This window comes from Musa acuminata, chromosome BXJ2-3 (genome assembly GCF_036884655.1).
Source record: "Musa acuminata AAA Group cultivar baxijiao chromosome BXJ2-3, Cavendish_Baxijiao_AAA, whole genome shotgun sequence".
Taxonomy (NCBI): Eukaryota; Viridiplantae; Streptophyta; class Magnoliopsida; order Zingiberales; family Musaceae; genus Musa; species Musa acuminata.
In genome coordinates, this window is record NC_088340.1 from 8,485,708 (window position 1) to 8,510,172 (window position 24,465).

Here is a 24,465-nt window from a genome sequence, read left to right on the forward strand (position 1 = left end):
GATCATAGAAAGATAAATTAATTGAAGAAGGAGAATCAGACATTGGGCCGGAGAGCATTATGTTAGAAGATTGAATGTCCGATCGGAGGATTGGTCGACGTGCTGGAAGATAGACTTCGTACCATAAGTTCAAGCATCGGGCCAGAAGAATTAAATATTGCATCAAGAAGATCAGATATTATGAGAGGTCAATATACCGATAGATCAGGTAATACGTCGAAGGAGAGGATGATGGGTCAAAGGTTCGAATAAAGCGTCGGATGAACCATCTGTTAGGAATAAGTCGGCACTAAGAGAGGGAGGGGGGGTGAATTAATGCATCGGATAAAAACATCGGTTTCGAAAAATTCTTTCGTACATTGAAAATCGATTCCGGAAATATGCTTAAACTTGAAAGTGTGTTTGTAAACGTATTGAAAACAGTAAGGAAGTAAGGAGGTTTGCAGTAAGGTAAATTGCACAAAAGAAACGCAAACCAGATTTTTATAGTGGTTCGATCGTCGTGACCTACATCCACTCCACCGATTCCTCTTCCGTCGAGGCCACTGACATCCACTATCGGTCTTCCTTCAATAGGTGAAGACTAACTGCCTTTTACAGCTCTTTCTCCTTTTATCATATTTGGGAGATAACTCTTATACTCCCACTTACTCCTCTCTCAAACTATTCTAACACTTAGAACTTTGAGAGGAGTTCACACAGAAGTAAAACAAAGTTTTCTTTCCTTTTTTGCTCTCAATTGTGTGTTCTTTAACTAGGGATGAGAAGGGTATTTATAGGCTTCAAGTTGATTCAAACTTGGAGCCTAAAAATGTCTCATCTCGGGTACAAACGGTACCACCGCCAGTGCTAGTCTAACACTGACACTAGGCGATACCATCGCCTGATAGTCTCTCGGAGATTGTTTCTGGGCGGTACCACCGCTAGTGCTAGTTTAACACTTACATTGACACTGGGCGGTACCATCGCCTGACAGCCTCTCGAAGACTGTGTCTGGGCAATACCATCGCTTGACATAATCTCGGAGACTGTGCCACGACGGTGCTACCTGTTGGGTCATTATTTGGGCATTTCATTGGGTCGGACATAGTCCATACATGAGCCCAACTAGCCCTAATTGGGTTGGCTCAATTTCAATCCCAATTATGTATAAACTACGAAATCTAAGATATCTACTAAGCTAAACAAGTCCGTAAGTCTAGGTTTCTTCTGGCGAGCTTCTGACGATATCTCGGCAATGTTCCAACGGACTCCCGACAAGCTCCTGGACTTCACGATGATCTTTTTGGTGAGTCCCGACGAGCTTCTTTAGTAAGCTCCTGGACTTTTCGGTTAATTTCGTCAGAACTTTCGATGGATATCTGGACTTCCATGAACTCTCGAACTCCCAACAAAATCACATCCTTTACTCCGAGACTTCGTTTTGCTTTATGCCTTGTTATCGTAGTTAATCCTGCACATATAAAACCTACTTCGATCTAGACAATTAATACTAAGCTAATCAGATGTTGTCCGGTACATCATTGGTTCATCGACGCCTCGTCCGATTGTTCGACGCATCGACCTCTCTTACAGCCTATTACCCAATCGACCAGTTGACCTCCACAACTCCGATTTCCTTGGCACAATATCTGCTCTTCTTAGCTCGATGCCCGAACTTATTGGATTTCCAATAAACCCCTGAATTATTAGATCTCATAGATGAGATTCAATAAGAGCTAATAAAATATTATTGGGTAGAGACCCACTAATCTAAAAGGCTTGGGTAATTGGATGGAGATCTAATACCTAATATGGCAAGATCTATTAGGGTTAAGTTAACTAAGGGCCTCTATAAATAGGAGGGAACCAAGGCTAATATGCTGTGGCTTCTTGGTTGGGACATCCTATTCTCATCTCCTTTTTCCTCCTTAGATAGCAGGTGTGGAGATTTGTATAGCGATTTGAGGAGCGTCGTCGTAGCCTTATTATATGGATCATCGTTAGAGAGGAGAACACTTGAACTCCTTCATCAAATCCCACGGATCTATAAGAATTCAGGGATATACGATCTTCCTATGTAAACACTATCTCACACGTAGATTTAAGTTTTATAGGTTTTTACACATCAATCTTGGCACAACGACGAACACCTTTAGGAAACTTGAGGTTTTTGTTTTCTGTTTTTTTGTTGCGCTTGTCATGTTGCCTTTAGACTTCCCAACAGTGGTATCAAAGCCAAGTTGTTCGTGCGAAAGATTGATTTTAAACTATGTATATTGTTAATTAATAAAATTATATTAATTAAATATTAATCTAAAAAATTTTTATTAGAGTCCTAAGCTAATAAGATTATAATTTAATAAATACTCCCAACTCTTTCATAATAGCGTGAGGTCAAAAGTAAATACTCCCAACTCTTCTAATTTAATAAATTATAATTTTTATTTTAGTATTAAAAGTAGATAATTTTTTTTAGGATTAGTGTATATTTTCTAAAAATTTCTATCAATTGTGTCAATTTTTTTAAATATAATATATGAAATCTAAGATTAGAAATTTTTTAAAACCAAATTAGAGATTTTAAATCTGATAATACTGTTTATCTAACTTGCTGCTAATGGTATAAAGTCGAATCTGTATTTTTCATGATTTACCGAATTTTTAACTCGTTTATTAGTTTTTTTTATCATTTTATTTTATAAAAATTAGTTTTATGATTTTATAAATCATGTTTATATTTTATTTAAATGACTATGCTAGTCTGAAACTTAGGTACTATATTTCTGAGAGTTTTTGTTAATTACTAGATTTATCATATAATTTTTTATCTATGTAAAAATAAAAAAGAAAATCGGAATTAAAATTGATCTGACTCTGGTCGGATCTGAGTCAGACCAAGCTGTCGGCCTTAATAAGTCCCAACCAGCACGGCCTGCAGCTTGGCCTGAGCCAGGTGCGGAACTTACCCAAACTGTGGCTCGGTCCGGGGCGACCTTGAAGATGGGTTCAGGTTCAACTCGGGTCCAGCAGATCGACTGGATCAAGGCGACGGCTTGGCGGGCTTGGCCCGGCTCGTTAGTGGGCTGGAGCAGCCCGCTGCCTAGCGCTTTCTGGTCCACTGACTGCAGTAGAGTCGTGGCCCATCTTATGGCCTACTTTCCGGCCCAGAAACGACCCAATCGCGACTTGGGTCAGGCTGGGTGACCGCTGAGCTGCTATCTTCTGACGGCCCATAATTACGTAGCCCACCTACGTCAGCCCAATCACGGCCGAACCCTGCAACCCACCCGTGCCCCCTTCCTCTTGAGTGCAATCTGGGCTCATCCACGTCCGGCCCAGTAAGTATTAAGCCGCACTGATCTAATTTCGGCCTCTGTATTAGGGCGGATTCGGGCCTGATTTGACCCGGTAGCGCTGTTTTGATCCGTTTTAAGAGTTTGAGCTCAATTAACCTATAGATTAAACATGAACCGAATCAGTTTAACCGATTCTGATCGATTCAAGATGATTTTAAATTGATTTAGATCGGTTCAAGCTTCTTTAACTTAAATTACACTTAAGTCTAAGCTAGACTAGTTAAGAATGATTCCAAAAGTATGCTTGATTTAAGTCAATTCAACCGATTCAACTAGGATTCAAGCCAATTGAGGACTAATTAGGATATAATTCATTATATTGATGTTCCTTGATGACTTTAGATGAATTGATATATGTGACCATCAATTTTGAAAATCACATAAGATACATGATTGATATGATAAAAGGACCTATCTGATCCCTATTAATTATAGGAGAGTCGGAGAACCGTTCCCTTACAAAGATGTGGTAGCTAGACTATTTCTCCATTTGTTATTGAGATTATCATTAAAAAAAATATATATTGAGTACACATGAAGTGACATATTTTCATATAATCATAACTTAAAAGCATATAAAAAGTTAATAATAACTTTAATTAAAATAATTTTTAAATATTCATAAATATCCATACTTTATAAAAAAAAAATTAAACTCTAATGATTAAGCTGAAAATGTATAAAGTTGAAGTGCCTTGATGTAACTCTGGTGATGGACAATGCTCCTCTAGTGTTTGAAATAGAATCAAGTTATTGTTATAAAAAAAATAAACAACAAGCAATCAATAAAAGCTAAGTTGGAATCTTTTTATACGTTTGCTCAAAACATATGAAAAATTGGCCATAGTGAATGTAGAATAAATAAATCAAAATAAAACCATAGATTTTATGGTCAAAACTCTTGAAAATCAATTTTGGAAGTATAAACTAGAATAACACATGGCATTTGGTCAAACACTTAATAGGATATACTCCTAACAGTATATGAAGATGTTTAGTCATTTGGTATGGATTCACTACCAACAGCAGTCGGTAAAGATGAAGTAAATCCATATCATACTCCTAATCATAAATAGAGGGGTGCTCCTCATGACTTAATATGAAATTTGAGGTTGATCTTTGTTCTAGTTTATGCTATCAAAATTGGTTTTCGAAAATTATGATCGTATGATCTATAATTTATTTTGATTTATTTATTTTATATCTGTCGTGCTATTTTTTTTTAGAGAACATATAGGAGGTTCCTACTCAACTTTTGATGATCGCCTATTGTTCATGTTTTTCAAAATAGTTATCTAATTGTATGTTATTATTCATATATGTATTCACCAAGAACATATTAAAAACCTTTGTGAAGAGCTACAGAAATGATAGTTATTTCCTAAAAAAAAAGAAAAAAAATCATGTTATTATTCATATATGTATTCACCAAGAGCATATTAAAAATCTTTGTGAAGAGTTACAGAAATGAGAAGGCTCACTTCCTACAAATCTTCACAACCTAAAAAGATTCATCAAAAAACCTTCTTACACTCTACCACGACCCATCAGATAGATAAAATCATGATGGCATTCTTAAATCAAGAACTTTCAAATGCCTGTGGTTCAAAGATCGAGTCACTCACGATCTGATTAAATTATTGAAGCAGTTCCTGTGGATTAGTTGAAGTTTGATTTTGGTACTTGTAGTATTATTATATGCTTCTCCCACTTCAGTTTGCCCCTTGGTCAACAGACAAATGCCACTGCTGGACTACCACAATGGGTTTTGTGGAGCATTTGTTTTGATCAACCAATGAACATGTTTTGATCAGTCGGACTAACATCAATCTGTTCAAACACCACCTTAATTGTTATGCATTATCATCAAACTATAAGTAATCCTCAATCAAGTGAACTCGAGATCCATGGAAATTAATGAATGAAGCACAAGTGAGATAGATAAATAACTGATATCTCCAACTTGAAATGGGAGACAGCATGAGTCAAACCTTTTGAATAAAGGATTTGGGAATGACAATAAAGTAGCTCGACATTGTTTCACTCATCTCTTCAACAAAAAGGTTAGCAAACATGTCACTCCTTCTCAGGAGAGCTAGAAAGTGTGTCTCCTTCATGTCTCAATCTCCTTCGTGCTCCACATTTGGACCTTACCTACTTTTCTCTTTCTTAATCTTCTCATATATCTGAGGATGGCAGCAGGGTTGGCTGATTGATTGCCTGATGGAAGTCAGGTTTTTGGTACTCCATATTTTAAACGGATTCAGATCGGGTATTGGGTTAGATACAGATACAGATCCTTGGATTCATACAATGAATTTTGGATTTTGGATTTAGGTTGTCAGGTTCTGTCACCATCCTTATCTTTGGCACTATAGAGTCGAGCTATTGTCTCAGCAGCATCATCTGTCGTTTCATGTTGAAAAGTGACTGCGAGAAGCACCTCTCTCAGGGTTTGATGCATCAACAGATCATGTGTTGTTCTTCAGGCTAAGGAAGTACATGGTTTCCTAAATACCCAGAGCAAGTACTTGAACCTCAAAGTCCTTTCCTGAAAAGTTTGGGTTTTGAGTTGAGAGCTGACATTAATTCTCAACGAGCATGTTCGATGGAAGAAGCATGAAACTGCAAAAATAATTTGCAAGAATATGATCTGGAGCATATAGTAGAAGTAGAAAAGCCCTCCTAATTTAATGTGTATGGGCAACAAAGAACTTTATATTTTCCTATGAGAAGAACACACTTGCTTTGGGGAGGAGGTGCATTTTCTGCTCTATCAGTCGTCATCTTTCTTTTTGCTGTGGTCGCTTGCTTGCCATTGTTGGCCTTTCACCGGCAGAGAAGTGCAGGTAGTGTCCCTCTCAGGAGGAAGACACCTGATACCGGTACAGTGCACCAAAATCACTGGTCACATGCATGCTTGAGGTAAATATGTTGGATGCTGCCAAATGGTTATAAAAGCTGCTTCAGGAGGAGCTTCGAAAAGAGGTGGTTGATGATTCGATTGCCCTTGCAGACCTTTGAGCTCTTCTGCAAAAGTGATGGTGGGCATGATAGGTTATGAGACTGATTATACCAAGATAGAACATCTCTGGTCATGTGCCAATGTTGTATTGTGTCACCATCTTTAAAATCTTGAGGACAGTTTTTGTTCGGATGGACACGGCTCACATGACTAATGTGAATGTCGGAGTCTTTATTCTCGATCCTATGGCTTTTGGAAGTCCTTTAGCGATCGGTAGAAGACTACTTCAGGAAGAAGGTCCCAAAATATTTGCTACTTTTGTGTGGGCAATTACAAAGATATCGGTTGGAGGGGAAGCTCTTCCAAGGAGTTCTTACATGAGGAGGAGAGATCCCAATGTTCTTGTATGTGCTTTCTGTCATTCTTGCACAATATTGATGGAAAAGAACCAAGCTTCTAGTGGTGGGATCTGTCTTCATGATTTAAAGATAGATTTGTTCTATATATTGATACAGTTCTTTAACTTAATTTAGAAGCTTAAGGACTCAACAATAATGCAGTTCTTCCACTCAGCTTCTTTTTAATCATTTTGTGATAAGATGCTTCGACATGCTGCCCTCATTAACACTCTTCCTGTCTATCTCCCAGGGCACCACTTGCTACAAAAATCATGGGCATTAGCACTTGTACAATTAAGTGACTTACTTTTGCAAATCTGTCAGATCTCATTTAAATTTCTCTGCATTTCTATAGAGAATTTTTTTTTTTTTTTTTTGCATTTTGACCTTTCAAAATGTGGATCTCTAAATTAGCTGCTCCTTATATATTATACTTACTATTATTTATTGTTGTCAAACCATAAGATTTTAACCTTTTATTGGAAAAACTATTTCATGACAAGGGGAACATATTCTAGTGAAAGAAACTCCATATGATTGTTTCTAGTTGGTACAATGTTGCAAGAAACATTTCATCAGCTCATCATCCTCATGGAAACAACTGAATGATCAGTTGATCACTGGTTGGTCATGTCATGTTTTCAGAAATTAAATACAGAGTGATCCATGATTTGTCATAGATTCCCATATTCTGTGACAGAATAAATCTTTTTTTATTCATGTACAAGATTGCTGCAAAAGATACTGCTGCAAGTTACAACCCACCACTGAAATGCTTCTATGCTTTGTTTTATGGTCCTTTTACTGTGATTGTCCTGAAAGACAAAGTCCCTTTGGGGCATTTCAACTTCAGATTCATCCTTGCAGTCCCACCTAACATGGCCCTTCGTGGCTGCCAACACCTTTTGGGTTTATTCTTTTGAATGAGCCTGTGGCCTGGACTCTGCTATTTGTATTTTATGTTATTTTTTAGTGGTATACATACATGTCTACTCTCTCTCTCTCTTTCACCACCACTCTTCTTCTCTAGGTTTTGAGATCATCTATCCACCAGAATAGCTTACTTGGATTTCATCGTGACAGTGAAAGAGCAGCTAAATGGCCATTGGATGACTTGGTCAACACATGAGTCAGCATCCACAGCAGAGAGAGCATCCAAAATAGTTGGCTTAGGCCTGCTTTAGACTGCCATGACTGCAGAAATTGTCAGAGTTACGCAGAGAGAAAGGGAGAGGGAGAGGGAGAGGGAGAGGGAGAGAGAGAGTCCAAGTGTGAATTTGAATGCTGGGGGACCCCTACCTTCCTCGGTGTTGCAGTTGGACTAGCCTTTGCTCCAAATACCACAGCACGAGCCGACTGCCAGATGAGTACACTGTTCAGCCTCCCTCCAGCAATATTATAGCTTGTCTTCTTCTGACCCTCTGAATCCCCCCTCGCCAACAAGATCTGAGCTTTGGTTCCCCTCCCAATGCTCCCTTCAGCCCTCCCTTTTATTTCTTGTGAAGACCTTGTTCTTTGAAGAGAGTTAAATAAAGGATTCCCAACACATAAAACAAAGTCAAGACAGTGTGTCATCGTAATCCATTCAAAGCACCCCCACCCAGTCTACTGTGCAACCATACATTATTTCAAACTTATGTTATATGAACACCACAGCATTTACAGATCAACCCCATGCATGCGTCAGATTACCTCTCTTGAGATTGACGAACTACTAAAAAGCTTTGGTAATGGTGACTATTGTTTCCATGGGGAGGCAATAAGCTGCTTCACCTGCTTTTGTTTCCCCCCCCTGAGATGGAATTCAATCTTTAGGAAAATGTGTGCTTCTTTTTGAGCCTCGGTGTTGCTTCTTTTTGGGTTCTCCTTTGATGGGTTGCTCGTGATCTCGTTTACTTCGGGAAACGTGTGATCTTTGTGCCTTTGGAGCTGCACCTTCCGATGCCATTCTTTTGTGTTGAAACAAATCAATTTGCCTATCCTTTTTAGTTGCAAATCGTTGTTACTTCATAGTGGACAGGAACTGTACTTTCCATTTAATCCTTGTAGGTTTGGCTTCTTCCTTCGTGATACATTTTTGATGAGACAACTGTTCGGATCTTTGCATCTGTTCTAATAAAAGGAGGTATGGGCGGAGGCAATATGGTCACAGGTTGATGTCTCCTCCTCACATGTTGTTGCTCCGAGACATTTGATCTCATCTTCACAGAAATGTGTCAAACTTCTGTACCCGAGATGAACATCCGACACCAGATACATGAACACCCAGCTACGCCCACTCTGTAAGTTGTTCCTTCTACCTTCCCTCTTCTCCTTTTCTGTTTCCTCTTCTTTTTGGTTCTTCATCAAAAATTTCTAGTCCATGAGAACCCATGCCTGAAGTATGTCCTGAACTACTTTCCAATGTGAAATGGGGAAGAACTACTTTCCATGCAGCATGTACTGATTCCGCTTTGTTTTTTGTTTCAATCTGAATCATCTTTTGCTGGAAGTAGAACTCAGCACACTTGCAAGTATTATCAAGTTCTGTAGCCAACTACTGATGGATAAACCAATTCCAGCTGAGGCTCCTCATGACCTTCCTATCACTGATGTTTTCCCATATTCCACTGAACCAAATACAAAGATATTAACCATCAAAATAGCAGGACCTTCATCCGAGAATGGGGAGAAATCTGTCCCCATCTCACCTTCCATATCGATTTCTCCACACTTGAATTCACCTTCTCCACCATCCTCTGCATTTGTCTCAGCATTACAGTCACCGTACATATCTCCGAGAGCCTTAGAACCACCGAGTGAGAACAACACTGTACCAACGACCACAGTCCCATCACCAGTTTCATACTCTGGTTCACATTCTGATGACATCCCAAGCACTTCCTACACTCCTCCATCAGAAAGATACGACTTTGTGGCTGACCAAATCGACCAGAAGCCCAAGTTTTCCGATGCAGCACCGCCTCGTATCTCGTTCTCTTTCCCAGTCCCTCGTATCTCGTTTACAAAATGCTCGGACTCTCCTTCTTCCAATGCCAAGCTCCGTAGCTGTGATGTTTACATTGGATTCCATGGCCTTAACAATAATCTCAGTCGCTTCTGTAAATGGCTCAAGTCTGAGCTTGAGCTCCAGGGAATAGCCTCATTTGTCGCTGATAGGGAAAGGTATTCAGATACTCAGAGACATGAGATTGCTGATCGAGTCATATGCTCCGCGACCTTTGGTGTCATTGTGGTGACACCGTCAAGTTTTCTTAACCCTCTCAGTGTCGAGGAGATAAGGTTCTTTGCTCAGAAGAAAAATCTCATTCCACTATTGTTTGATACTGAGCACTCAGAGATCATGAGTCTCTTTGATGGGAGGTTGGAGGATAAGGAGTGTAGGGAAGCATTTGAAGGGTTGACCAGGTGCAATGAGTTCAAGCTCGAAACAAATGATAGCAACTGGAGAAGCTGCATCGTGAAGGCTGCTGGGATTCTAAAATCAAAACTTGGTAGGAAGAGCAGCACGATGAAGGAAAACGGAGTTTCTGAAGAATTACCCTTTCCTCGAAACAGACATTTCGGCGGTAGAGAGAAGGAGCTGACAGAAATCGAGGCTGCTTTCTTTGGATGCTGTGAAGTTCATGAAATAGAGTATCCAAATCACGCCCTGGTGAAAGCTGGCTCGAGTGATGGATTTGCCGATGAGGAGAGTGATACCGTAAGAACAAGTGGGAAGTACATTAGTCTAGAAATGAGGAAGTGCAAAGAACCTACTTTAGAAGCTTGGATAGAACCAGTGATGGAGCTAACAAGCAAAGGAAGAAGCCTTCAAAAGCAACGCTCAAAGCACAAAAAATCAAGGAGTGGAGCCAGCAAAGGCTATGGCAACGCGAATGTATTCTGTATCAATGGAACCTCAGGCATAGGGAAGACAGAGCTTGCCTTGGAATTTGCCTATCGATATGCTCAGAGATACAAGCTGGTTCTGTGGATTGGTGGTGAAGCAAGGTGCTTCAGGCAGAACATTTTGAATTTGTCGACGGACTTGGGTCTGGATGTCAGTGCAGAGGGAGAAAAGGAAAGAGGGAGGATAAGGAGCTTCGACGAACAAGAGTTTGATGCATTCCAAAGGGTAAAGAGGGAGCTCTTCCGAGATATCCCTTACTTGCTGGTCATCGACAATCTTGAAACAGAGAAGGAATGGTGGGAAGGGAAAGACCTGCATGATCTGATTCCGAGGAACACTGGAGCTACCCATGTGATCATCACGACGAGGCTATCCAAGGTTATGAGCTTCGAGCCAATGCAACTTCCACTGCTTTCCTTGGCCGATTCACTACTTATACTTAGAGGCAGAAGGAAGGAGTACTCGGTTCAGGAGATCGAAGTGCTAAAAAAATTCGATGAGAGGTTGGGGAGATTGAGCTTTGGGTTGTCAGTAATAGGTTCCCTTCTTTCTGAGCTGGCTGTTTCACCATCCGAATTACTCGAAGCAATTGACAGGATCTCCCTTAACGACAATACTTTTTCTTTGGGTGGTAGTGAGGATGTTTTCTGCAGGAACAACACTTTCTTAATGAAAGTCCTCGTGTTTTGCTTTGCAGCACTGGATCGAGCTAAGGGAAGAAGCCTTGCATCGAGAATGGTCCTCACTGGTGCATGGTTTGCTTCTGCCCCAATTTCTTCAACCATATTAGCAGCTGCTTCTAATAATTTACCCACAAAAGGAAGCTTCCATCAATGGGGGAAAGGTCTCACGATCGCTTTCTTATGTGGCTCGAATTGCTGCTTAGCACCCCAAGCTCGAAAAAATGAAGTGGAGTCTGCTCTCCTGCTGGTAAAACTAGGCCTGGCAAAGGGAACAATGAGACAGCCGGGATGCTGGATCCAGTTCCACCCGATCACCCAAATGTTTGCCAAGATGAGAGGGGGACTGCCACCGGCCAAGGCCATGGTCCATGGAGTCATGAAGGTTGGTAACGCTGCAACGAACTTAGACCATCTATGGGCTTCAGCATTCCTCATCTTCGGGTTCAAATCAGAACCCCCTCTCGTTCAGCTCAAACCAGGCGACATGGTCTTCTTCATAAAAAAGACCGCACTTCCATTAGCAATTCGGGCATTCATGACCTTCTCGAGGTGCAATTCAGCTTTGGAGCTCCTGAAGGTATGCACGAATGTGCTCGAGGAGGTGGAGAAATCATTTGTGTCACAGATACAGGACTGGCACCGAGGTTCCTTGTGCTGGAAAAATCGGCTCCATTCTAACCAGAAGGTGGATGAATATGTCTGGCAAGATGTGACTCTCCTCAAAGCCACATTGCTTGAGACTCGAGCGAAGTTGCTGCTGAGAGGAGGGCTTTTTGATAACGGGGAAGAATTATGCCGAACTTGTATTAGTATTAGGACTGTCATGCTTGGCCATAACCATCTTCAGACTTTGGCTGCTCAAGAAACGCTAGCCAAGTTGGTCAGGTATAGAAGTAAGATATGAAGCTAGCTATGGACATGTAAAATGTGTATCGTATCGATTCGGCTTACTTGACCTCTACATTCACCTCAGTCTCAGTTTTGTTCTCACATACTTTGTTAGTAATGTCTAGCTTAAGATCTGTGATGAATAACAAAACTCGATCAGTTCTATACAACCAGTGGTGCAGAGTTAAAATTATCACACAAAAGTATCGTATTCATGTGTAATATAGTTGATATGGGTTGCAAATCTAAAGCAGTAAAGCATAGACAGTGACATTTCAAAGCTTGTTTTCTGGTTTTGATTGGAAGATACTCTATTTTGAGTACAAAAGTAGTCCAACATTGCTGAGCTTTGTTCTTCTTTTCCGACTACATTTCGTTATCGATTATGAATCCACTTTTGAGAAACTTGAACATGTTCAGTCACAATGCTTTCTTGATAATTCTCACTTGAGCCATGCAAATGCAACTGCAGTATATTTGCTGACACATTAGGATTTAAATTGAGAATCTCCAGTTCATCATGTTTCCATGACTCATTAGCAACTCATAGTTTTTTGCCTCTGGCTTCCTTCTTTGCTAGACTGAGTGTCATGTAACCAGGGAATGAAGGTGGTGGTAGCAGGACAAAAGCAATGAAGTTGGAGCAAAGTACTGAGCAACATTCAAGATGCCAGATTTCAACATTGCTGACAACTGAACATGGGATTGCATCAGGATACCAATGAACATAAATGATCTTTCTGAGACCTTGCTGACACTCGAACAGCACTGAGCTGATCAAATCAATGGCCTAAGTAGCAACAAGTGTCTGGGGTGAGCTGATTTTTAGGGTTTGGACTCTAGTGAACCTTGGGATGCTTTTGGAATTAGCTGCAATTTGCCAGTTATCTTTCCTCACTTCCAATCCAGTGATCTATGTGCTTATTATTCTCTTCATACCCTTGGCAATTCAAAAAACAGTGTTGATTCCATATGCACCAGAAGATGCAGGTGCTTATTTTCTTTTTCTTAGTGAAATATCAGACTTCAATTTTCATTTCTCTTCAAAAAGGAAGATTTTTTTTTCTTTCTTTCTTTAAGGAATTAACTGCTGTTTTCTTGAGGCCAAGCTCATAAATTTGCACCAAAATGTTTTTAGATATGAAACCAGGCTGTCTTTTCTTTGGGAAGATCTATGGAGTTGTGGGTCAACAATCATGCTATAACCACATATCTTTTTTTTGTTTTCTCCTTTCCATGTGAACCAATGTGCAAAACTATGACTTGCAAGCATCCATAAACAACTAGTCAGACAAATCTAAGATCTAAGGCTGCCTCCTCCAACACATTGACCTTGCAGTTTGGCAACTCCAAAACACTAATGCCATTTAGAAGTCATAGATGGCAACTCCAAGCACCTTTTATTCTCTGGTCCACATATTTGTTGTGTTCACAGAACCACTAGCTGCAGAAGAATTTACAAGGTACACATTGCTCACAAGAGAAACTTTTCACTGATCCTAAAATATGCCTCTGCAATGTTCCTAATGCTCTTACAAGTGAGAAAGCATATTGGTTTTTCCTCTGCTGTCTTTATTCTCCCTGCTACTTCATTTTTCTTGGTACTTCAATAAATCTTGTTAAGAATGCTACAAGCATTTATTTTCTGAACCCTGTCACTTGTGTGCTCCAGGAAGTAAATGATTCATGTGGAAGGACTGACGATCATGCGAGAGGTTGATTTGATAGCTGCGTCTCTGAACTTGATAACATATGTTCTCATTAATCTCAGTAGAAGACGTCAGCAGCAGAGGCAGAGAATATAATTAGGTCACTGATTTAGGGACAGTAGACCAGGCAGACTAGGTTGAAAATTTTGATGCAGTGTGAAAATGTGTGGAAAGAAAAAATTAAATAAGAAATATTTATGGGATAATTTTCTTATATAAGTTTCTATTTTTTTATAATTTATCTAAAAATCTTAATAATAATATTTTACTGTATGATGTCCCCATATTTAGTTTTTACTAAATTTTTTAAATATCAGTGATATCTTTAAACTTGGGTCGATCCTTTTTATTAAATCAGAGCGTGTGATTCAAATCTGATCAATCCAATCTGAGATTCAATTCAAGTATAATCCATTCGAGTCGGATCTTATGAAACAAATTAAGTTACGTTTGAAGTAAATAATAAAGAGGGTACATAAGAGTTACATCGAATCAGTATATCCTTAATATAAGCGATGATGACTAACGCTCCTCTCCTCCTCCCCAATGGTGAACTTTGATAGCAACATTAATTACCGAACGATGACAACCCTATCTCTTCTTCGATCGGGAATGATAATGTATCTGTTAGTGGCATCATATCATCTAGCATCAAGTCGATCATCTCTTTTTCGATGTATTGAATGTGGCATTGACTTTGTTGACAACATCATTGAGCATCATGCCGTCGACATCATTGAGCAGCGGATCTCTTTCATCACCACTACAAATTTATGTTATTACTTTTATTGAGCATCAAGCCGTCGACATCATTGAGCAATCTCTTTCATTCGAAATTGAAATCAAAACCGATTAGACTCGGATCTGACCTGAGTCAAACCTAGGTTTGGGTTCGATTAGATCTATCGGGGTCCGGACCTTGGTTCGACCCGATCAGGATCTATTGGTTCGGGTCGACCCGGTTCAGAGAAGCCGGCATTATTTCGACTCGGCCGAGTGAGGGGTCAATGCGGCCTTGCACGTGCGGCTCATGCGCGGCCCAGCGTTGCAGCCCAATTTGCACGTAACTACGAAAATAGATGCTATTATTCTTTGTCGTAATTAGCTCGTTATAACTTACTTATCCATCTCATATAAAGTAATAAATTGAACAAAATAATTAGGCTATTACTTCCGGATATTACAAATGGTGCTCTTCCGATTTTGTCCTTCATTGTGAATGGTAATCCTCTCTCTCTTTCTCACTAATTCTTTTTTTTTTTTGAATTGACTCGAGGAGAAAAAAGAACTTTCACCAGAGGGCAACCTTTGCCCCCACGGTGTAAATGCCTGTGTCTTTCATCCTACGTGGAAGAAGTGTGTTGGACCACGAGCCCGGGCCCCACAGAATTAAGTTGGTGCCTGCAAGGTTCCACCCACTCGGCGCCCCACCACGCTCCAAACTCCTCCGTCAGCCCGTCACAGCGTCACAGGACCACTCAACCTTACCCCGCTTGTGGGGCCCCGTCTCCAAGTGGTCCTCCCCCCTCTAAATGCGTGCCAAGATCAGGTGCATGAAGCATCACGTTGCACTGGTAATGATATTGCAAGAACACATAAGATGATGAGTTCATGGAATTGCTGCCCTTTTCCTTTCTCTACCTCATCACAAGAAGAGAAATAGGGAACGCATGCAAACACAAGGTCTAAGGAGACCTTGTGACGAACATTACACTCTAAACCACTCATCATTTGGTGCGACAATGTCGATGCAATTCTAAGAGTTTTTGCGTGGATGTGCAATCGATTTATGTTCATGGACATTCCAATAACAAAACTAGATTTCGTGATGTCCATTTGGTAAGCTCAAAAAGTAGTCAACGGGAGACGTCAAATGATGAACTAATACAACGTTCTTAGATTTAGTCTGTATCTACTGATGTCAATAACAACGTTAATTGAGCAGCTAAGCAATATAACATTTATGACAGGAAGTTGGAGGATAAAAAACACGCGATAGTTGGAGTATTATTGCCAGTTAAAAGATATAGTTAGATGCATGGATCATGCAAATATACATATTTCTTGATCAAAGCTAAAGGTTACGACTTCCCGGAATACAAAAGCTTTTATCTTGGCTGATGATGCCTTCAGAGTCTCAAACTAAATACATACCTAGCAAAACTCGACAGTCAGATCTTTGCCAGCATCGTCCTGTATTGTCAACCAGATACTTCCCCACCGCTAAAGAACCATATCGAAAGATGAAGTTGCTCAATTGTTTCTGGGTGTATTTGGTAGCTATCTGTGAACATGTTTGGTTTCAGGAATGTGAGCTGGCGATGAATGTAGCTGCTACCTGAACCTTGATGTTAAGCTGTTATACAGGCATTTTTACACGATCAGGATCATCGCAGGAGTGGAGGATAATACATTGTTGGGGCCATTTGACCTGCTGTAGGTGACTGGAAAATAGAAGGGCCAAGTAGAAGGTGCCCCTGACCTTCTGAATTGATTCTTTGATTCAAGAGACTGGCATCATCCTTTTGGTGCAAACAATTAGGGAACAAGGACCCTGGTCCTCCTGAGATATTCCTAGTTTGGCTTTCTGATGAAAAGTAAGAGAACGATCTCTGAAGCGAAGGACTTGGACCAGATGCAAGCAGTAAAGAGTTTGCTGTACCTGCAACCAAGCCTTTGAGTTCATTCTCCTGTCCGAAGTGAGGGTCATCAGTGACAATTCTTGCATCCATTAAAGATTGAGAGAAGTTTGGCCTTTCGGTAGGTTTCGCCTGCCAAGTCTGTTGGTCTGTTTTTGTTGTCCAACTATAAAATGGGGACCTTGCAATACCGCCCATTTCCACAATAGACAAATGTGGAAGCATTTGGTGATCACCAGTTGATAGAGCTTGGCCAATGGTGGGAGACCCGAACCATAGCTGATCATAGTGCTGTGCAGAACCCTCTTTCTTCAAGAGGTTGTTGGTCGAAGAAAATCCAGGAGACACAGAATTCGTATTCGGTGTAAAGTCTAAAGCAGTAATTTGAGGTTGCACAAGCTGCTCACTGGTCACAACCGTTAGGTTTTTACCCATCAACCGCAGTACAGGATTGGAAGTGGACTTGTTCTGAGACTGAGGTGATGGGCTTGGAGAACCTAAATCAATGCAGGTTGGATACTTTGCAGCAGAATCCAGTGAATTGTTCATGGAAATGGACAGATCAGATGATTCCAATCCGGGGTTGGCTGGAAGAACAGTTCTCCAATTTGGATATGTACCAAAAGAGGAAGAGATACTTGGTCCGATGAACAGATTGGAGATCTGACTTGCCTTGGATTTCCTGGAAGTTCCATTTTGCCTCGATAATTGTGAATCTTTTGAGATGCTCTCCCAACATGAACAGCAGAAAGGCTGTCCAACCCCAGGTACTTTTGATGGAAGATCTTCCTTAAGCTCTTCATTCCTCCCACTAGACATTCTTTGTTCAGCTGCTCTGATGCTTCCAGCAGTTTGTGAGGCTAAGCACAATCTATCTTGAACAGCAATGGCTCTCAGTGAGGGTTCTTCCGCTGAGTCTTTAAGTCTGGAGTCTTCTGAAGATGTTAGGGATATGGTTGATCCAGTAGAAAGTGGTGATCCAGATGGTCCACTGTCACCAGACAAATCATGATCTGCTGTCACTACGAATGAGGTTACTGATGGGCTTTTACGAGGTACTTCAAGCTCCACATCCCGGTGAGTACTTAAACAACCACTAGAATCTTGAACGGACGTGATTTCAGCCTGACAATCTGTAGGTTGAACCGCACAAGAGTCTTCCACACCTCTATCTGCAGCTTCAACTATTTGAAAATCTTGGTGGTCAATTTCATTACAAGATACATCATCGCAAACGGTTTCTTGCTGATCAGATCTTTGTTTAAAGTGTTGTACATGGACTTCATTTCCAGAAATAGACTGTACATCATCTGCACATGGGCAAGAGTATGATTGGGTGCTGAAAGTTAGGCTATCTGCGTTCACAAAGTCATCAGCAACAACTTTTTCTGCAGCTTCAGAATCTGGAACTTCTATTTGCATATCTGAATCTTCAATTTGAGGATCATGGCATCCAGGTCTCAGTGCCAGCACATTCAATCTATTGTGTTTCTGCTCTTCCAACGTGTCTGGGGATTCCTGTTTCTCATATTCTGGGATATTGCTTTGGCTTGGAGACCCTTGGTTCATGACTTTTGATTCAGACCTTATGAACTTACTTGACAGACCAGACTGACGAGTGCATAATGTTCTGTTTTTCCTTGTAATATTAAGACCAAAACTTCTGGTAGGTCCATGCACTCCATTCATGGGTGGCAAATATGATGGTCCTCTCTTACCAGTTCTCAAAATGGATCTGTGCTTACGAAACTTGAGGAACATAGAGGGTCTCTGAATTGCTTCACCTCTCCTTCCTTCCAAATGGAAGTATGATCTCTTTACTAAAATGTTCTTCTTTGAAGTGAAAGTAGCTTCATTCAACATGGAAGGGGAGCATTCCAGTGGTCTCATTGCCAAATTAGAAAACTTATTGTACTTAGTTTGCACGCACGAGTCATCCTCCACTGACTTGGTTTTCAGAGATTGGCAATTATCAACTGACTTTGACAATTTGAGGAGAGCTTTGGTACCTTTTGAGGAATGTCTGGAACTGGAAGCAAGTGGTTCTGAAGACTTAATCTTCACATCATTCATGCGGTCGAAGTCATTATACAGGCAATCAATTCTCTTCATTTTTGGGGAACCAGTATCGACTTCAGATGACCTAGAGAAATTATTCTGGTGACCATCTACAGCAGAAGAGTTGCATGGTTCTGATTGGCTATTCTCTGCAAGTATGGTCCTATTTACAGAGACAGTCCTCTCCAAGCTGATATTCCTGCCTTTATTGATGAGACCTTTTTCAAGATCTGGCTGTATAGTGTGCACCCATTGCCTTGAAGTTGCAGCAGTGTTCTTGACTTGGTTTTCTGAGTATGATTTATATGTCTGAGTTTCACTATGCTGTTGATCGGCTGATCTATGATCTCCTTCAGGTGTGGCTATAAACTGGATATGACATTATTGGACTCATGTTATGAATTGTATCAGCAATTGTCGTGAAAATTAAAGTAAGAACACTACATTGGACGAGAAATTCAACTGGAACACAAGCATGGTACAAAAGCAAGTTTCCACAGAAAAAAAAAAAGTATTTTACCATTCTTGAAATGACTTAATGGAAAAGAACTGAAAATTTGGGTACAAGATGCTGCTAAAGTTGGAAAACTAGAAAACACAAAACTTGAATCTTAATATAGTAGCTGCGTGGCTGGTGACAAACCATCAGTATACTGATTGAGAAAATTTCATCGATTATTTGAAATTTAAAACTGAAAAAACAGTTGGAGTTCCAAAATAACAGAAAGTAAACTACTAACAATTTTGATAAGATCAGCCAAAAAAATTTCAAAATCATGGATGTATCTTCATATTTTCAGTAGGTTCAGATTTGTTAGGGAAAAATTCAATTAATGCTATAAAGGAATCGATGTTCGATCAGCTTATATAAGAATTATGTACATTATGAGGGCAGGAAGTTTGGAGACCAATTAACTCAAAAGCCATGTAACATCTATTATTCAGCAAGTAAAAATGTAAGCATTCCCCCACAACCTTGTTCTCTAATGTGAAATAATTTCTTTCCTTTTGCTTCCTCTTTTTAATTTGTCAACTCCACAGTTATCATCCTTTCATTTGATAATTTCGCTAACCACCCTTTACATGTGAGCCCCATCTGAATTCTTTATTTTCTTTGAGCATTTCTCTCCAAGATTCTCAATCACTTCCCTCTACATCCTTGTCCTTTTTTTCCAGCGACTTCCATCTAGCTTCTGCCCCTTTCTTCTTTCCCCTTATTAATTTTTATTTTCCTTTTGGCCTTTTCAAATGTTGGGCTCATGCATTCAATTTTATCTGACCATACCACTCGCTGAATTAGATTACCAGGAATTCCACAGTTCATGTTTTGGGTTCTAATACATCTAAGCACTCTTAAACCATTTTATTTTTCCAGTAGAGAATTATTTCTTTTCTTTAGACTTTCTCTTTCTCATGCATGCTGGTGGTCAAACTAAATTTCTTTCACAGCATACAATTGACTGGCTTCCCATCTAAGCTCTTACATATGCCCTCAGTAACTGCTTTAGGTTTATAATATCAACTTTAATGATGATGAATGCTAGTCTGAGTACTCGAATATAGTCATATTTTTCTCTATAGAATCCTATACATACCTTGAATGACATATTACTTTTCTGTGTCTTCACTTCCATACTCTTGGAGTATTTTGATTTGAAATTCTTTTTCTTCCCATTCAAAACACTTTTGAGTGCCTTCACGTCTCTTGCATGCTTCCTCAACTTAAGGTTGTTCTCCAATGGTGCATCATGAAACTTCGATAGAATCCTTACTTTCATGCCACTTGAATCAACATAAACTGCAGATTCATTCCCGTCATCTATAGATTCCATTGTTGACAACTTGGCTCTCTTGGTCCCATTACCAACATCAGTAGTTGGTGCAGCCAGCAAAGCGAGTTCCACTGCCCAGTTTGTACCATTCCTCCTATCAAGGTCTTCGAGAGTGCAACAGGGAGCTGTCGTGTAAATATCTACCATCAACCTCTTCTTCCTTTGTTTGACTTTAAATTTTGGGAGTTCACCCAAAATATTTTTTGTATTAGACTCCATGAAGAGACACTGATCCATGTGAGCATTCAAAGTGGTGTTGGAAGTAGAAGAAAATATCTTACAAACTGGGCAAACTTTTGAAGCCATAGGATCTGAAACTTTGATATAAGATGCTATGTTGTCCAGCTGGCTGGTCTTCGAAATGGCACCCAATTTAATTTTCAACCTGCACTTCTTTTCCAAAGGCTTGCATAACTTGTCAGAATTTTGGCTAGGTTCAGGAGCACATAATTCCGATGGTATTTCAGAAGCACTTCCACTTTCTGCCACCAGGACAGTATCTTCAGAAATCCTGTTAGTAGTTTCTTCAGTTGGATGATGAGTTCTCACCGTCAAGGTGTTTTTGGCATCAAGATGGATCAGTTCATCCAATTTTGTTCTTTCATTCACTGTAGTGTTCCCAACCTCAGATGATACTGCTGGGTCTGAAGAGTTTGGAATGATCTCCTTTAGTGGCAAGTGTAACTTTGATCTGACACTAGCAGGCTTCCTACCGAAGGGACTAACACATAAAGGCTCAAGCAAAACATCATCTGCTAAGATACTGTCAGGTTCTGAGCATGCAACTGGCTGAGGTTCTGCCGGCTTGCTTACGCACTGGGTTCTCACCAAATGAGGAGGTTCGAAAGGTGGCAATATAGGTTTGGAACCATGTTTCACGCAGAGTTGCAGGAACTGCTGCGGAAAGGGCCAACTTGACTCGATGCCCTTGTTCCTTGATGCAAGAACATAATCTCTGAAATAAAATCATGTGATCCGTCAAGTAGAATTGCAGACATAAATCTGCAACTTTGTATTCAAAGTAAGGCCAGATAAGCGAGCCGAATATGGAGGTTCAAATGTGCGACAAAAGTTCTACCATCATAGTCAAATTATACCACATGTTAGTTGCTAAAATTAGACAACTCCTAATCAAGGAACTATTTATCACAAAACGTTTCACATAGCTTAGATGCCGTGAAGTGTAAACAAACCTACACAGACTGAGAAAAGTACAACCTTCCAATTAAATGATATCATTACTTAAGTCGCATAACAGACTATCACCATATGAGAAAAGAGTATGACAGTAGAAGTATTAAAAGGTGAGATGAAGCCCACGACAAAAAATCAACTTATATAGGTGGTGGATCTTCAGTGCAAAACATTCTGTTTGAGGTGAAAACCCCTCAAATTATCAGTGGGTCAAAATGTACTAGAGTGAGATAGAGCTGCTTTAGGAACATAAGAAGATATATGAACAAATTAGATGTCCATCATTAGCTGCTTGAGATGGGAAAGTATCTTCAGGAGAACCAAAGAAATGAAGAAAATATACCATTTCCAGGGATACCCAACCACATTCTCAGCAAGCAAACAATAAGATACCAAGGAAAAAGGAGAGCAGCTACCTAATAGAGAAATTGGAGGTTGGATTATCTTGGAGGACTACTGCTTTTGCCTCCTGGCTGTCAAGCTTTTCAGAAGCCCCCTCATGAGAGTTCAGTGCTGAAAGATTGGAGGAACATGAAGGATCTGAAGGGTTATCAATCGATAACATCTGAGGAAGGCCTTGTCAGTTATCCCTAGATCTTCCAACAGTACAAGCCCAAGCGTTGTGCTGCTACTGGGCTTTCTCTTATGCTTAGCCTCCAGCATAACAAAGGATATTAACTCCCAAGCAACCCCTCAAAAGAAACAAATAGAACACCAAGTCCCCACAGAAGAAGAGCTAACCTTCTTCCTCTCCTCACCTGATTTGATGCCTGCAACATGATACGAAAAAGAAAATCAAACTAACAATCAATTAAAAGAAAGGGAACTTGATCATGCTTCCAGAGCATTATTTCATGTAGACCTAACAATGATTTTACTGAGGTCTCTTCTCGGGAGATGAAGCAACTCAGTCCCAACTAGAGATAGAGGAGATCAAGCATCGGATGTTAGGAACTTCAAGTCCTCTTATCATTTTATGTGAAGAAAAGCATGCTCGAAGAAGCTGTTGTTTGAAGAGATCAGATGAGAACAAAAGGGTACAGAAGTTAGATTAGACCTTTTTTTTTTCCCTCTACAAATCCAGCACATGAAATGATGAGAAGAAGCAAGAAGAAGAGAACGATCCACTGAGGAGGCGAAAATATAGACAAAGGAGTGACGAACCTCCCTCTTCAAAAGAAGCTCATGGAGAAAATAGAAAGAAGAAGAGAAAAGATGTCATGATATGACAAACATAGCTTGAGAGAACCAAGCCGAGGATGAAACAGATGGAGAAAAGGGGGTGCTTACGCAAGCGCTCATCACAAACACTTGGCCGAAATCAAATCTTGAGAAAAAGAAGCTGTTTCCACATTCTTTTAGTGGTTGATTGGGACTCCAAGAAATCCCAATATCACAGCCGAAAGGATAAGAATAATTAATAAAAGCGAGTAGAGGGAAATCAATCAGAGTTGGAATCGCCACCGTAAAATCTTTAGAAATCCTACGACCATTTGTGTTATTCTTGAAGACCCCAATAGGAATAGGAAACAAGAAGAGGAAAAGAACTGTGTGCAAGACAGAAGAAAAGAGAGCTCAAAACCAAGATTGAGAATAACTACACAAAATCGCATGAAAACCCACGGCCTCAAAGCTTACCTCCTCACGGATGCAAAAGGAAGCACAGAAGTCAACCTCGTTTCGGACCGGGAAAGGAGAAAGAGGGCAGTAAAACAAATATCGGAGAGGAAGAGAAGATGAGGATAACGGATGAGGCGAAAGAAGGCAGCTTTTCCTTCTCCTTCTTCTCTCTCGACACAGTTTGCAGACGAGAGGAAATAAAAGATAAGATTACACCGCCCACTCACCCATCCAAGGCATCAGGTTCTCCACCAAAAGCAGGCCTGCACCAGCAACTCCAGAGAGAGATGGATAGAGAGAGAGAGAGAGAGAGAGAGAGAGAGAGAGAGAGGAGGGGAGGGAGAAGAGGGGCAAAGAAAATGGAGTTTTCAGGGAGCTGTCCTATCCCACACCAACTCTTGCAAGCTTTGCTATCTTCACCCTTCTTTTTCTCATCGTCCTAAGTGAACTAAGGAGGTGATCACTTTGACCCTGCCTTTGCAGTAAAACTACAAGATGCACCCTTTCTTCTCTCTCCTCCTCGGTCTACTACCACCCTGTGTAACTTTGGGCGTCTCGGGTCTCATCCATAAGCTTCTCCTCTTCTTCCAAGTACTTCACGCCTAAGATATAAGAAAATGCCATTACAAAGTAATCTAATGTTGAATACCCCCAGAACAACAACTTGGTGTCTAAGTTACCTCTCTCTCTCTCTCTCTCTCTCTCTAATCCAACACATTAAGATTTGCTAGATCCTGTATCGCCATGGTGTTTTATCCTTAATTATAACTGTTTGGTTTGGAGTAGAAAACAAAATTAAGGAACTCTCTGTTTCACGAGCAATAAATATATACATTTTCTATGCATCAATTGTGGATGGAAGCTAGTGCCGCATGACCTCTTACTGGGGCCCCCATCTATGTGGATCCTCCTCAAGAAGAACAGGAGTGGGACCCTGATGTTCTGGCAAGAAGGTGATGGGGAATCAATCAGCTTTCCAGAGTAGCTTAGTTGTTGGCTGTCTCAGTTAATGTAGGTAATCAGTGTACCGGAGTAAATGCTTGTAGTAGCTCTCTAATTTCCTAATATAATTACATAACATCACTGAAAATTTCCCACTTTAATGGTAATTATTGCATTATATAAGGATGAAATATGATCATTTTGGTGAACTGCTAAAACTTCAGGGTATATACTGGGAAATTAAGCTAAATTGAATCTTTGAGGTGTGAGTTCTCCCACATGAGGCACCACCATTTTTGACAAGCAA

At 40.3% G+C, this 24,465-nt stretch overlaps 2 protein-coding genes across 3 annotated transcripts; one reads left to right on the top strand and one right to left on the bottom strand.

Annotated features, from left to right (window-relative positions):
• Positions 1-7,988: 7,988 nt before the first annotated feature.
• Positions 7,989-12,334, top strand: LOC135607223 (uncharacterized). The gene is made up of 2 exons (XM_065098867.1): positions 7,989-8,983; positions 9,197-12,334. The coding sequence occupies exon 2, from the start codon at positions 9,244-9,246 to the stop codon at positions 12,178-12,180; it is 2,937 nt and encodes a 978-aa protein (XP_064954939.1). The 5' UTR covers positions 7,989-8,983; positions 9,197-9,243; the 3' UTR covers positions 12,181-12,334.
• A 3,513-nt stretch (positions 12,335-15,847) lies between these two features.
• LOC135582984 (uncharacterized) lies at positions 15,848-23,634 on the bottom strand. 2 transcript variants are annotated; one of them, XM_065098869.1, is made up of 4 exons: positions 23,444-23,634; positions 22,013-22,366; positions 20,166-21,357; positions 15,848-18,939 (listed from the first exon to the last, which is right to left on the bottom strand). In XM_065098869.1, the coding sequence occupies exons 2-4, from the start codon at positions 22,159-22,161 to the stop codon at positions 16,261-16,263; spliced, it is 4,020 nt and encodes a 1,339-aa protein (XP_064954941.1). In that variant the 5' UTR covers positions 22,162-22,366; positions 23,444-23,634; the 3' UTR covers positions 15,848-16,260. The 2 variants fall into 2 exon arrangements, with proteins under 2 accessions (XP_064954941.1, XP_064954942.1); XM_065098870.1 differs by lacking the exon at positions 23,444-23,634 and adding an exon at positions 23,235-23,437.
• Between the last annotated feature and the right edge of the window lie 831 nt (positions 23,635-24,465).